This window comes from Anoplopoma fimbria, chromosome 12, assembly GCF_027596085.1.
Source record: "Anoplopoma fimbria isolate UVic2021 breed Golden Eagle Sablefish chromosome 12, Afim_UVic_2022, whole genome shotgun sequence".
NCBI classification, from domain to species: domain Eukaryota; kingdom Metazoa; phylum Chordata; class Actinopteri; order Perciformes; family Anoplopomatidae; genus Anoplopoma; species Anoplopoma fimbria.
In genome coordinates, this window is record NC_072460.1 from 10,251,953 (window position 1) to 10,266,566 (window position 14,614).

The following is a 14,614-nucleotide window of genomic DNA, read 5'->3' on the forward strand; positions in this document are numbered from 1 at the left end:
TCTATCAGTAATTAGAAAGCAATCCTGCCCCTTGTCAGTGCAAATTAATATCAGCTGGTTCAGTCCCAACTGATGGCCTATAAAAAGGTGTCTCATTACCAAGGTGTCACACAAGAAGCATCTCATGATGGGTAAAAGCAAAGAGCTCTCTTAAGACCTTTGCAACCTTATTGTTGCAAAACATACTGATGGCATTGGTTACAGAAGGATTTCTAAACTTCTGAATGTTCCAGTGAGCACTGTTGGGGCCATAATCCGGAAGTGGAAAGAACATCATTTCACCATAAACCAGCCATGATCAGGTGCTCCTCGCAAGATTTCTGACAGAGGAGTGAAAAGAATTATCAGAAGAGTTGTCCAAGAGCCAAGGACCACTTGTGGAGAGCTTCAGAAAGACCTGGAATTAGCAGGTACAATTGTTTTAAAGAAAACAATAAGTAATGCACTCAACCGCCGTGGCCTGTATGCACGCTCACCACGCAAGACTCCATTGCTGAAGAAAAAGCATGTTGAAGCTCGTTTAAAGTTTGCTGCACAACATTTAGACAAGCCTGTGAAATACTGGGAGAATATAGTCTGGTCAGATGAGACCAAAATTGAACTCTTTGGACGCCATAATACACACCATGTTTGGAGGTCAAATGGCACTGCACATCACCCCAAAAACACCATACCAACAGTGAAGTTTGGAGGTAGGAACATCATGTGTGGGACTGTTTTTCAGCATACGGCACTGGCAAACTTCATATAATTGAAGGAAGGATGAATGGAAAAATGTACCGAGACATTCTTGTTAAAAATCTGCTGCCATCTACCAGGATGATGAAGATGAAACGAGGGTGGACATTTCAGCAAGACAATGATCCCAAACACATAGCCAAGGAAACTCTCAATAATGCTGCTAAAAATGGCCCAGCCAATCACCTGACTTGAATCCAATAGAAAATCTATGGAAAGAACTAGAGTTCATAGAAGAGGCCCACAGAACCTTCAAGATTTGAAGACTGTTTGTGTGGATGAATGGGCCAAAATCACACCTGAGCAATGCATGCGACTAGTTTCTCCACAGGAGGCGTCTTGAAGCTGTCATTACCAACAAAGGCTTTTGTACCAAGTATTAAATAAATTTCAGTAAGCGTGCTCAATACTTTTTCCCTGTGTCATTCCATTTTATTACACATAACTTAATTTCTGAACTTATTTGTTTTGTTTTATTTGTATGTATGGATTACTTGGGTTGTTACCGACATCTGGTGAAAATGTCATGTCAATAGCACCTTTAGAAATCTATTTACAGAGAAAAATGGTGAATTGTTCAATACTTATTTTACCCGCTGTACTTATTACATGCATAATGTATTTTCAAAATAAACTTCTGTTTTTACAGGACATTTAGATTTAGTCACATCAGAGACAACTGAGCAAGCTGTATTACTTGACGCGTTGGAAGTGTAAACGGGTTGGACTGAAACAAGACCTTCAATTAATGGTGACATATTAGAGCTGGTGACTGTTAGCGTCTGTCACTGTTGTAGTTTAATCCCTGTGATGTTATAGATTTATGTTAAAGTGCTTTGGATAAAATCGTCTATCAACCTGCACATATTTTTGTGGACTTAAAGGGATACTTTGGCTCACTTTGGAGGAATTAAGTGTTTTTCCTACTTAGCAAGAGAGAGTCAAAATCAAGGAAGTCTTTTTTTAGAGTGATGCTCTGATTTCAAAGCTTAATAATGTTGAATCAAATGAGAACTTGAGAGATCAAATTATCTGACAAACTGCGACTTTTTAATACATTTCAGACACCTGGTAAAACTTCCAACCATGAGGCCAGATTACAGTTGATATTTTAACTGAGTTCATCTGTAGACTGTGTGATTGTGTTTTTTCCACGGTCTCAATTTAAAACCAACCTCTTCTTCAGTTAATGAGCTCCTTAACTGGAGAACTTTTATTATTTTCCAACACTTACCAAAACATAGAATTCTATCAACTCTTCTTGTTAAATGCTGACAGCTGCAAAAGGGAAGCTAGTAACACGACAGCTTCTGCAGATATTTATTTATACAAGGCTGTTGGGTTGATAGAAGAACATGTGGGCTGTCTTACCTGGTTTGGTGACCGAAACTCTTGGTTATTGTCATTCATGTACATGTTGTCACCATCAAACTGTGGAAAGAAGCAGAAAGGAGAAATGAACATGGTATGCAAGAGGAGGTTTGAGGAAAAAAAAAATTAGGGGCTGCGGAGTTGGTGCGAAGAGGGAAAAAAAGCTCTTTACGGGTGGCCTGAAGTGTGAGACTAATGACTTTGTCACTTTGGTTAAACCTCGTGGTGGCATGGCAGCGTGGGTAATTACTGCTCGTCAGCGGGCCGGTAATTAGGCTACATGAGCACAGTGACGGGAGATGGGCTTTTCCCTGTGGGCTCTGCTGTGTGTCAGAGAGAGAATGAGTGTGAATGAAACTGTGAGTCCATACTGTAGTAAAGTGTGTGTGTGTCTCTGAGAATGTGGACCCAGTGTTAATGTGTGTGCGTGTGTGTGTCGCTCAGTGGGAACATGCTGTGTCTTCAAGATCGAGCTAACAAGGCATTGAAAGATCACTTGCTGCAGGTGCCAAAACACAATTTGACACAACAAATGACCCTTGACCCCCAAGGGTGCTGTGAAACAACACCAGGTCACCCGATGAGTGCTACTGATATATAGTGTGCTGGTAAGCTAAAGGCCTGAAGAATTCACTGCTGAAATCACCTTTGAGTAAGCTATAAATGAAGGCAAGAAACAACAGATTCTGTTTTTAGCTACAGAGAAAATTAGATTCTGCCACACAAATGGCTCAGCTACTGAACCTGAGCAGTTTCAAGGTGACAGAGAAACTGCTACCATGTTTAGAAGAGCTGTATTGTGAAATGCCCTTGGTTTTCAAAGACATCAAGCTTTTTCATACCACGCTAGCAGCAAATGGAAGAAACCTTGACTGGACTGGCTAATAACGTTCATGAACACAAACACACACAGAAAGCCTACTTTTTGTTAGTTGGCTGAGGTCATTCTTTGTGATATCAATGCAAGGACTCAGGAAAAGACAGCAGAAACAACATGATCAAACTAGACTGCATTCCACGTTCCTCAGATGTGAAGATAAGGGGAGTGGGGGGGCTTTTTGGTTTGGGGTGATCCACTTTGTGCCTATGGAGTAAGGGACCGAAGGCTTGAAAGATAAACACACACGCTAGATATGAGTGACCATAAATGGATCATGAGATATATACCTGCTCAAAACAATAGCTATGTAGACTAATGGACATAAATGGGCAGAATTCCTGGGGGTGATATCTAATATCTACACTGGTAGACAGGAAAAAGTCGAAGTAGCTAAATGAGCATGAGAGTGGTGAGAAAGAGAAATTACTGTACATTATTGCAGGAGAACGGCCGGGGAAATGAGTTCCTGCCTCAGGGCAATGGTTGGTTAACGATGCATATTATGGAAGCCCTTGTGAGGATTCACTTGGTTATTCTAATGATTACATTTACATTCAACCACAAACGCAAACACGAAGCTGAGACTAAGCACAGCATTTAAATCTCATTCTCACTTCTCATGACTAATCCAAAAGCAGGAAACTAGAAGGAAAAACTACATTATATTTTAAGTGAATCTGAATGCTGCAGACTAATTGTTCAATGCATCCTGAAGTTACAGATGCTAATTTGCTTAATGAAGCATGGCGCCATCTATCAAAACTGCAGTAAAAAAGTACTATTAGCTCACTAAGAGGGCCAAAGTGATGTTGACCTTGATGACATCTGCAATAAACTCTTCGCTCTTCACATGAAAGCCTCTTGTCCTCGCCTTACTGAGCAATTTCATTCCATTGAAATCCAATTTGATATCACTGGTGACGTGAAGCCATTTTGAGAACATCTTTAGGATAAGATTCTCTCGGGTGAAAAGAGCACAGTCGCTGAATAAAGTCATTTTTTAACCACAAAACGCTGCCTGATCTTGTTTTTTAGCTTATTTTTCAAACTGAATTCTCCCACAAAGCCTTATTGCTGTTTCCTTCATCTCTAACGGAAGCAATGAAGTCAGACTGCTCATTTCCACCAATTACATTTGTAATATAATATCCTCCAAAAAAGGCAAAAGACAGCCTGGAAAGGTCTGCCATTTTGTGCTTCAACATGGCTGCCCATATATTGCAATGTAAAGCTATTTTCCCCTGCTCCTCTCTCAATAGATCTCCTTTGCACAGCCTCGCTCTCCCACTTAAAATGCCAATTTATCCTCGGCTCAATGCTATCAGCTCTGCCATTACTCAACATTTACTGCAGAAATCATCTTCTCTTTCTTTGTTGTTCCCTTTCTCTCTCATTTTCTCCCTCTTGCTCATTTTCTCTCCATCTTTCTCTTTCCACTCTGTGTTACAACCTCCTTCTACTTCTCCATCTCCCTCCCTACCTCCCCCCCTCCTCTGTTTCTTCAGTGGGCCTTGGCATCGCTTTCTCATCGGCAGTCTAATTGGGCATTCTGCCTGAGACAAGGGCCTCATTAAGCAGTAATTACACACATGTTGTTTTCGGCAAACATCTCTATTTGGATTGCTTTGCATGGTAATTGTTCAGCAGGGACCACTGCTCGCGATGTTTCCCTCCGTGACACACGTGGTGCTGGGAGAGAGGAATAAAAACATGGTGAAGAAGGATAGAGCGGCAGAGAGGGCTATGTGAGAATAGAGAAAAATAATAATAGGTTGTGGAAGGGAGACAAATTGAGAAATAAAGAATGCATACATGAGAGAGAGGGACGATGAGAGTCACAGAGAGACAGAAAAGAGACAGACTACAAGGAAGAAAGCACTGCTGAGGCAGTAAATGGAGAAAGACAATGAATAAATGACAAAGAAAGAGGTAGACAGATTCAGTGTGAGAAGAAAATGAGGTGGAGCGGTAGAGAGAGAATGAAAAAGGCATAGAGAAGGAGTAAATGATGAAGAAGACAGAGAGAAAGAGAGAAAGAGATAGAGAGAGAGAGAAAGAGAGAGATTCCCAGAACTAGGTCATGCCTTGCATCATCGACAAAGCTGAGCATTTCAAAAATAATGAAGCCACAAGGTGGAAGTAATGCTAACTAGCATATCCAGGGAAAACATGTAATATTTACACAGTGCTAATGGTGCGATGCAAAGCTGGGATCTTTTCATCTTGGAATGCACTGGTGAGACAGTTGATGGCAGTATTGGAGGCCAAATTACAGACTGCTCTGAAGATTGTTGTTGATTGATGGACAATTCAAATAAGCTCCTCATAAAGCTTTCTAGGCAACATCTGTTTGTGAAGGGGGGTTGGGTGGCGATGAACCGCTTGTATGCCTGTGTAATGCCACGAATGTCCGGTCATTAGAGAGAAAAATGATCTCGCAATGATGAAAAAAAAATCTTTCATTTTGATATCGAGGAAGCAAAGTAGAAATAATATTTGCCATAACTTACATAACTGGACCTAATGTATTGAAATATATCAATACCACAGTAACCTAAAAAGGCTTTTTGATTAATGGAAAGTATGTTGAAAGTATGATGTCACATGTGCTCTAGTACTGTGTTTAAGTAAGGGTTTGAGGCGTCAATTGAGTATTTCCATTTCATGCTGCTTACTTCTTCTTTTCCCTAATAGTTACTACTTACTTTTAATCGCTTGTAAAATACGATGCGTTATTAAAGATATATCAATTTAAAAATATATATTCAGTTTATATTCTACTTCGGCAAGTCAATGCTGCTTACAAGTTACTGCATTAACATTAATAATCCAATTATATAAATAATACACACTCTTAAAGAGGCAAATTATCTTACTTAAGACATTTTCTTTACATTGTGACTGTACTACTGTTACTTAAGTAACATGTTACAGGAAATGAGAGTAGAGGAATTTTACTTTTACACAATCAACATTCAAGTAGACCATCGCAACATCTGTAAAAGTGCAACAAATAAAAAACATACAGCAACACACTAAAGAACAACCACAACAAACTTTTAGAACTTTTCAAAATATAAAAGGGAATCTATAAGCAGAATGTGTAATACTTGTGACTTTAAAAGCCTTTGCCAGTGCACCAAGTCTCTAAAAATAATTCTCTCACCGAGCGGAATTAATAAGCCCAGAACAGTACACAGCCATTCTGTGAAGAAAGGGGTGTGGTGGTGGTGGTGGGGGGCTCATGCAATATGTATGCCTGTTTGAGCACCCTTCTTCATCATCTTCCCCCTCTTCTCTTTATTTCTCTTTTTACATCTCTCTCTCTCTCTCTCTCTCTCGCTAGTCCTCTGTTCAATTAAGCAGTAGGAAAGACCTAACAAACCTCAACCTGAGACAATGTGCCACTGAATTTTGATGATGCCCAACTTGTCACTGAGGGTTCAAAGCCAGACGAGAGACAGATCGACAGACAGACACAGTTGTGTGCACGCAAACATGTATACACACACACACACACACACACACACGTACACACACTTAAAAACAGAGGAAGAGTGAAAGACAAAGAGGTGGAGAGGCAAAAAGAGACAGAATGGAAAGACAGAAGGAAAAGAAAGAATGGAAAGAAAGAATGAGCAAAAAATAAATAAAGGAAGAAATTACTAAAGAAAGAAAAAATGAAATAAAGAAAGCAAGCAAGAAAGAAAAGCAAGCTATGGTAGATATATTTTAGAGTTGCCTGGCAAAAGGAGAGAGAAAGAGGGAGAGAGGAGAGACTATAGTAACAGTTCTGGTGTTGCACCACGCCCCAAGCAAACAATGAACATGGGCAAACAATGAACATAGCACACACGCACACACATACACAATCACACACACACAAAGCCCATAAAAAGCGCAGCCTGTGGCCATGGCGACACATGCTCTGTTGTCGTTAGATAAGGGAAACAGGGGCCTCTTCCTGGGTGTGAGAGTTTGATCCTGCACACACACATACACACATACACACAAACTAGTTGTGCACTCTTTGCAGCAGCACTGGGGTCACATCCACCAAAACCTAGCATCCTACGTACTCTCACCTCTATCTGCTCCATAGTTCATTTTCATATGCAAAACCCCGGCAATGTTTATCTGGAAACACTGAGCTCCGGTCAGCAGCATGATCAGATACCGACAAGATACACGGAGCAGCTCCTTGTTTGTCTCAGAGGGATTTCGATAGAATTCTGTTTGGAATTTCCTGGCCTTGTGCCATCCAAGAAAATACTTAGTTAGAGGAATTGGAAACATGAAACGGCGTTGTGTTGCATTTCCATTATTTCAGACTATCTGCTTGACCTCTCCAGCTGATTATGCTGTAGAAATATTTTGTTTTATTTTCAGTGATGGTGCAATCGGTTCACAACTAATGAGCATCAACTCTGTTTGTTATGATAAGGTCTTTAAAGCATTCCAGACACACACAAACACACAGTGCCAGAAACGGCTTGGAAAAAACTAAAAGAAAAAAAAAAACGTTTTCACAAAAGACATGATACAGGTTCCAACCGCTTCCGGCTCCACCTATACCTTGTGATGTGTAAAAATAAAACAGCAGGCTGAAGCGCTCATTCATCCACTTTCTGTTGCACTGGAGCAACCACAAAACAGAAGTAACAGTCAACAGCAGAGATGGAAGGAGAGATTGAGGAGAAAGGCTGTGTGTGTGTGTGTGTGTGTGTGTGTGTGTGTGTGTGTGTGTGTGTGTGTGTGTGTGTGTGTGTGTGTGTGTGTGAGTGTGTGGGTATATGTATGTGTGTGTGTGCGTGTGTGTGTGTGTGTGTGTGTGTGTGTGTGTGTGTGTGTGTGTGTGTGTGTGTGTGTGTGTGTGTGTGTGTGTGAGAGTGTATATGTATGTGTGTGTGTGTGTGTGCTGTGTGTGTGTGTGTGTGTGTGTGTGTGTGTGTGTGTGTGTGTAGAGCGAGAGGCCAGGTGGGGTGGTGCTATATAAGGTTTGTTTCCACATCAAGACAAAACTCTAATTTGATGATGCTATCTCACACTCTGTCAAGAGCAATCACAGTTCAATGGCTTAAAAATGTTTTTTATTTAAATCTCTTTTTCTGATTTAACTTTTGAATTATTTAAATAATATATATATATATATTTTTTTTTTTGTTAAATGAAACATATAATATTCATAAAGAAATAATTTCAAATAATGGTATGAATTATGTTACAGCAAAAACAAACAAAAAACAATAATAATACAGTTTTCATCTCAGGATGGTGTGTGAAACTTACAATAAGTAACTTTTTTGTGTGGTCAGAATAGTGCAGATCTCAACTAAGCCTGTCTTCAATGACAAAAACAGAGCTAAACGGAGAATATTAGACTTAACATTCATCAGGTGTCCAGAAACACAAAAAAATATTTATACGTGCCACATACGAGTGTACAAAGGTATAACAGAAAAAATATGTCAGACCAAAGTGCTACCCACACTGCCTCCCTCATCCTGCCTCAGTGAACTTCAACGGCCGGCCTGCTAAACAGTGCTGGGAAACGCCTTATTAGCATGTAGCACAGCGGCATCACATGCAATAAGCAACTAGCCCCAGCAGGTGCAGTATAGTACCAAACTTAAATTTGGATGCTAGGAAGAAAGTGGTTATCCCACCAGTCTACGTGACACTCACACTGTCTGAAGTGAAAACGTGCAGGTTTGTGTGTCTGTTTACAATATGTGTGTCCGTACAGTAAGAGAAAGTCTCTACGTGAGTCTATGTCGGTGAGGTTTCACTGGCAGCAGGAGCGGATGCAGAGCACAAGCCACTTTTAACTGACTGGGGTAAACAGCTATGAGAGAAGATAAAGGGCTGAGTGAATGTCACATTACCCCAGCCTTTTGCCTCTGTACACCGCAGCATCAGATAACTGCAGCAGGAAAAAAAAAAGTCTGGTTTCCTCTAACATATAATTGGTTATCTTATTGCAATCTACCGCTCTCTTGCCTCTGCACAGAATAGTATGAAAGTGCAATGGCAGAAGAAGAGGAGAAAAGGCTGAAGTTTGACTGTTATGGCAGTAACTAAAATAAATCATAATGAGCATAGGAAACACATCAGTCTATTGCTATAGGTGTCCTTGTTCTATGTGTTGGACTGGGTCTCCTACAAACAGCAACACGGCATGGACTTTAACATGCAGCATAGAACATACAGCTATAAAAGGTGGGAAGGAAGTGTTGTAATTGTACTGTTAATGACAATCAGGTTGTGGTGTGTTCACTTTGAAACACAAACTAATTATAGAACCTGTAATACATGAATTAATATAAACACACTCAACAGTTTTACAATTTACTGAACAGGGAAGTTTGCTATATTATTACCAACAATATCAGACAATAGATTATCAGTGTATTTTTAACAAATTATTTGAAATTCACAGGAAGTAACAAGCAACATATTATTCTGATAGATCTTCCTTCAGGAAGACTGCTATTTGTTAACTTTGAAGCACTACTTACAACTTCTCTGTCAAATAATTCAATTCTGTATTACAGTAATTTCCTAATCATTAAATAAAAGCTGTTAAAGATTAACTCTAAAGATGTCAATGCTGCACTTAGTTTCAGACTCAATTGGTTTCTATGGAGGCACACACCCAACTGTGACTATAACAACTACAGGGGCGTATTTTGCACCTTTGCATGTTTTCACACTTATGTTGCTGCATTAAGAAACATAACTCCTGACATCATCTGTCAATTCCTGTAAGTGTGCTTGTTTTTGAATGCAAATATATGCAATATTTGCGTTGTTTTGGTAGAGAATATAAAATAATGAGTTTTTTGTTTTTTGTTCACTCATGTATGTGGACAATATGGACAGCATGGGTGTGTTCTAATAAGGATTTTAATTAGTATAAGTAAATATTGAGCGATTTCATCATAACTCTAGTTATCTTCTCAGTTTGAGGTCTCCAAAATACCACCGAGCCCTGGTCGGTAGCTTGAGGTAGACCTTTCCAAATTAATTGGCTGACAAACAGAAGAGGTTTCAGAAATTGGGTGATTGGCTACTGTATCTCACCACAGCAGTGGGCAGTCTTTTCCTAGCTGGATTGATGCCTGGAGGGTGGGCAGTGTGGAGCCTAACCCCTCGTTCACCCACAGTGTACCGGGCCTGTGGTTAGAGAGAGAGAGACGGCAGGGAGAGAAAGAGAAGAGACAGAGAAGACAAAAGTGGGGAAGGAAACGAGATGGCGGGGCTTTAGTTTGCAAGATACAAGCAGGGCATTTGTAAAGGAACATGTCAAGACCCCCCCCCCCCTTCCCTCCTTCTCCCTTTCTCCAGTTGCTCTGCTCTTCCCAACATGCCCAGGACACGCGCACAGGGGGAGGAGAAATGACATGAGACCTACACTGTGACTCTACGCAGCGCCGTGCAAGTGGAAGAATGGAGGTTAATGAGCTGACAACCCCTCCACCCCGAACACGCCTCCTCCCCATGCCCACCTCCCTGCTCTTTTGAACACACTGACAAGCATATACACAAACCCCCTACAAAACAGTGAGGCTGAACGCTGGCACTGAGCCATGGATTTGGAGAGTTTAGGAGTATCATGAAGCAACGAGTGGATTTACACTGCATCCACATTAATAATTGGTAATCTAATACAACCTACATTATAAATATGACCTGCAAACATCAGCTCATATTATCTAAAGCACATAACAGACAAAACGAGCAACAAAAGCATTAGCAACAAAATTGTTGGTTTGAAAAGAGGGTGGGATAGAAAGTGCGTGGCGCCAAATGGTTATCCTATTGAAAAGGATTCATTCTGTGAACACTACCGTTTCTGGACTATTTTATCCGACTGAAATTTCCTCATTTGGTGTCAATTTAAGTCGAACTTTTGACCTGCTGGCACGGATGATAAGTGAGGCTAAAACCAACGTCATTAGGATTCATCCTCTGGGGAAGAAGAAAGTCTGTCACAAATACATTCAACATTTCACTTTAAAAAAGACGAATGGAGTCAGATGGATGGACCACCTAACACTCTCCCCCTAGAGTCACACCGCAAGTGCCAGCATCTTACAAAACATCAGGCAACTATACACAACAGTTGTCCTGTTGAGAACAAACTAATCTTGCACCTAGACCACAAACCGGGCTAAACATATAATGACATTATGCTGCATGCAGTGCTGTGAATAACCAATCAGACCCTCAGATGCGCCCCCATTTCTTGGTTGTCACGTGGTGGTGTGTGGGTGTGCAAGATGTTAAATAAAACCTCAGTGGCCTTTAAGTTTCATCACCGGAAAACCGACAAGTAAAGGTGACAATTTTCAACTGAGCTGAAGCATGCACAGACGCAAATAAAAAGTCACAGAGAAGTAAAACAACATTATGGTTCAATGGAAAGCTTTATAAAACCATTTAGTAGATAAAAACTAGAAAAAAAGTTGTAATGTAATGTAAAGAAATGACATTTGAATAAAGCTATTTGAGGTTGAATAAACAGATGCAGGTGCACTCAACACTGAGATTGCTGGTTTTTAATCTATGTTTAATACAAGCCCTTATTCATATGGCTCCATACTGGCCTGCTGCCCGCCTGGTTGAGAGCTCCATCACAATCTCGACAACCTGCCTTGAGCCTCTAAGCTACAAGCTTTAAAAAAGTTGGAGATATTTCATTTATTTTTAATAAAATGGATATCCTACTGTAATAGCTGTTGTGCCTTAATTGTCTCAAACAAAACGAATAAAAAATGTAAAAACCATGAGGAAAAAATATCATCCTTCATCACATAAGAGAACATTACCAAAAGTAGAAATAGAATTGATAATGGTGCAGCAAAGCACTTTTACAGAGCTTGAAAACAATGGAAGATGGATGATTAGTCATTAGCCCCCATTGTGAATCTTTCCAGTGAGTAATTTGTGGGAAGGCTTGTGCATTTTTAATATTCTTTAACTGAAGAGCCCTAAGAACACAAACTCCATAAAATAATAACAGGCATTTCACCTTAGCACTATCCGAGCCTCTCAATTATTCACTACTAATGAATTGCCTAGGGCAATATTCTTCCTAAGTACAATATCAACCATCCCAGAGAGGCTGAATCAGCTCGCTCAAATACTTAAATACATTTACTCAATTATGCTCACTGTCCCCAATATGAAAGAGACAAGGATGTACAAGCTTTCTTCTCTGTACTGCTTCATACACTCTGTTTCAGCCTTGATATTTCAAGAAAATCCTCACATACACAACTCTTATAATGATTAATTGATACAACGTTTTCATATTAAAAGCAATAACGAGGTTCCTGTATTTTCCTCTGTTTTTGCATCTGTGGCGCGGGAGGATACAATAAAAGGATGTTTGCTGTTGTTGTTGTGTCTTGCCTCAGTAATATAACAGTACTGCAGGCCAGATGCCAGGCATCCACCAGGTTTTGCACTTTGCAGCCAAACTTGCCACCTTGAATATCTTGTTGCTGCCACATCAATGATAAGCCTTCAGGGGCATGAGACCAGCTCCTAACAGGTAGGAAAAGGATGGGCGTGAGAAGTAAAAGTATATAAAAGGTTCACAATATCAGTGTGGCCTAATTGTGCCAATGATCAAGCCATCAAACACAAACAGTGTGAGTGCACCCTGCAGTCGCCTACAGTTTATATTTCAGAACAAAATCTCTGCTAAGTGCAGGAAAGTGTAGAATAACCTTCAGTATATAAACGCATCATCTAAGTGAATGTAAATAGATTTTGCCATCTGTTAGCTTCTTCTATAGGGGACATCTTCATACTGGGGAAAAGTGTGTGTATCTCTATGCTTGTGTGCTTTCCACTGCTTATTATACTCCTATTCATCCCTTCCAAAAGCAAAAAACACATACTCAGACAAACTCTTGTTCTCTGTACTCCATCTTTTAACCTTTTCCTCTCCAAGAAAAAATAAAATATGTGAATTTATCACGTGTGAACCCCTCAGTATTTCACATGGGAAAATTCTAAATATCGAATTTCATTATAACATTGCATGCGGCAACAATTTATAGAATTAGAAATGTGATTTCTTTTGACATTTCACATTTTGCATGTGATGTTGCATGACAAAAAACTGGTTAGTTGAGAGAATGATTTGGACATTCATTATTGTTTAGACACATTAAAAACAATAGATAAACTATAGATATTTGTCCTGTGATTTTGTGCCTCATTTTTTATCAAGCGTGCTTGCACATTTGAAAGTGTTTATAAATGAAGCATATTTCATATCTGGTAGTCCACTCTAAGAGGCAAACTGAGCATTCTGCTCTGTTTCTATGATCGACACTGTTATCACTTTTCAATCAGAAAAAAATCCCCAACCATGATCTTCCAATGCGTAACAGAGCAGTTCAGGCCTGAATAACATTTGTCAATTCCATGCTATCCGGCTTTAATCATCAGTCTTTGGCTGTAACTACACCAGAGAGAAATTTAAGCGCAAAGGTTCCCGTTCCTAGACAGCTGGTGGTTGTAAATTCCTATCAGGGAATAAAAAAACAGGGAGGGAGGGAGAGAGTTTGAAAGAAAACATATACTATTTTCATTTCAACTGCTTTAGGGATTAAGGCTCAGGGCTCTAGAAAAAACTGCATTAAAATAATCCACCATTTGCATGTTTTATCTCACAAAGGAGGCTCACATAGACACACATACACACCATCCCCCACTCTCCCTCCCTCCCCCTCCCATCTTCTCCTGCGTCCCATCCCCCATTCTGGGTGACACACACACACACACACACACACACACACACACACACACACACACACACACACACACACACACGCTCATACGCACGTCACACATATACACACACTGTCATCATAAAACACACAACACACACACACACACACACACACACACACACACACACACACACACACACACACACACACACACACACACACACACACACACATTGAGATCAACCTGCTGCCATCTGCTCTACGCGCTCTGTACAATCCTCACAGAATACATTATTCACTACAATACATCACATCACATTCCCTCAATGTCACAGCCTTGTGCTGGAGAAGAGTGAGAGAGAGAATAGAGGAGAGAAGAGAGCAAAACAGCTATTGTACTCTGAAGAGAGAGAGAGAGAGAGAGAGAGAGAGAGAGAGTGAGAGAATGGGGACATTTCGCCTGTTACATGGTACAGTGGTAGAGAAAATTAAAGACAGTTTGATTTGGCTTTTAGTTGAAACAAGGTTGTCAGCGATACTTGTTCCAGTTACAGCTAACAGGCTCGATTAAAAATCCAAAGGTGGTCAATGTTTGAAATTGAGAGAGAGAGAGAGAGAGAGAGAGAGAGAGAGAGAGAGAGAGAGAGAGAGAGAGAGAGAGAACTGGTAGGACTATTTATGTTAGTTTTTTGTTTTCAAGTTAGAGTATTAGAGGATAAGTCTGATATATTTCAATGAAATGACCAAAACCAACAATGTGAGGGCAACACAGAGCTAAAAGGAAAGTGATTGTTGGGGTTACAATTGCCAGGTGGACAGAATCACAACTTCAAAAGAATGTTAATGCTGCTCCATGTCTTCTGAAGGTGAACAT

The 14,614-nt window shown here is 40.2% G+C and overlaps 1 protein-coding gene across 3 annotated transcripts in view; it reads right to left on the reverse strand.

Moving 5' to 3' along the window:
- LOC129099915 (TOX high mobility group box family member 2-like) overlaps nt 1-14,614 on the reverse strand; it is a 75,821-nt gene that overhangs the window by 37,860 nt on the left and 23,347 nt on the right. For 2 of the 3 annotated variants that reach the window (XM_054609357.1, XM_054609356.1), the window contains exons 2-3: nt 10,073-10,165; nt 2,110-2,169 (exon numbers count right to left, since the gene is read on the reverse strand). In XM_054609357.1, coding sequence (XP_054465332.1) covers nt 2,110-2,169; nt 10,073-10,165 — 153 coding nt within the window. The remainder of the gene's footprint in view (nt 1-2,109; nt 2,170-10,072; nt 10,166-14,614) is intronic. The other variant, XM_054609358.1, reaches the window with a different exon arrangement.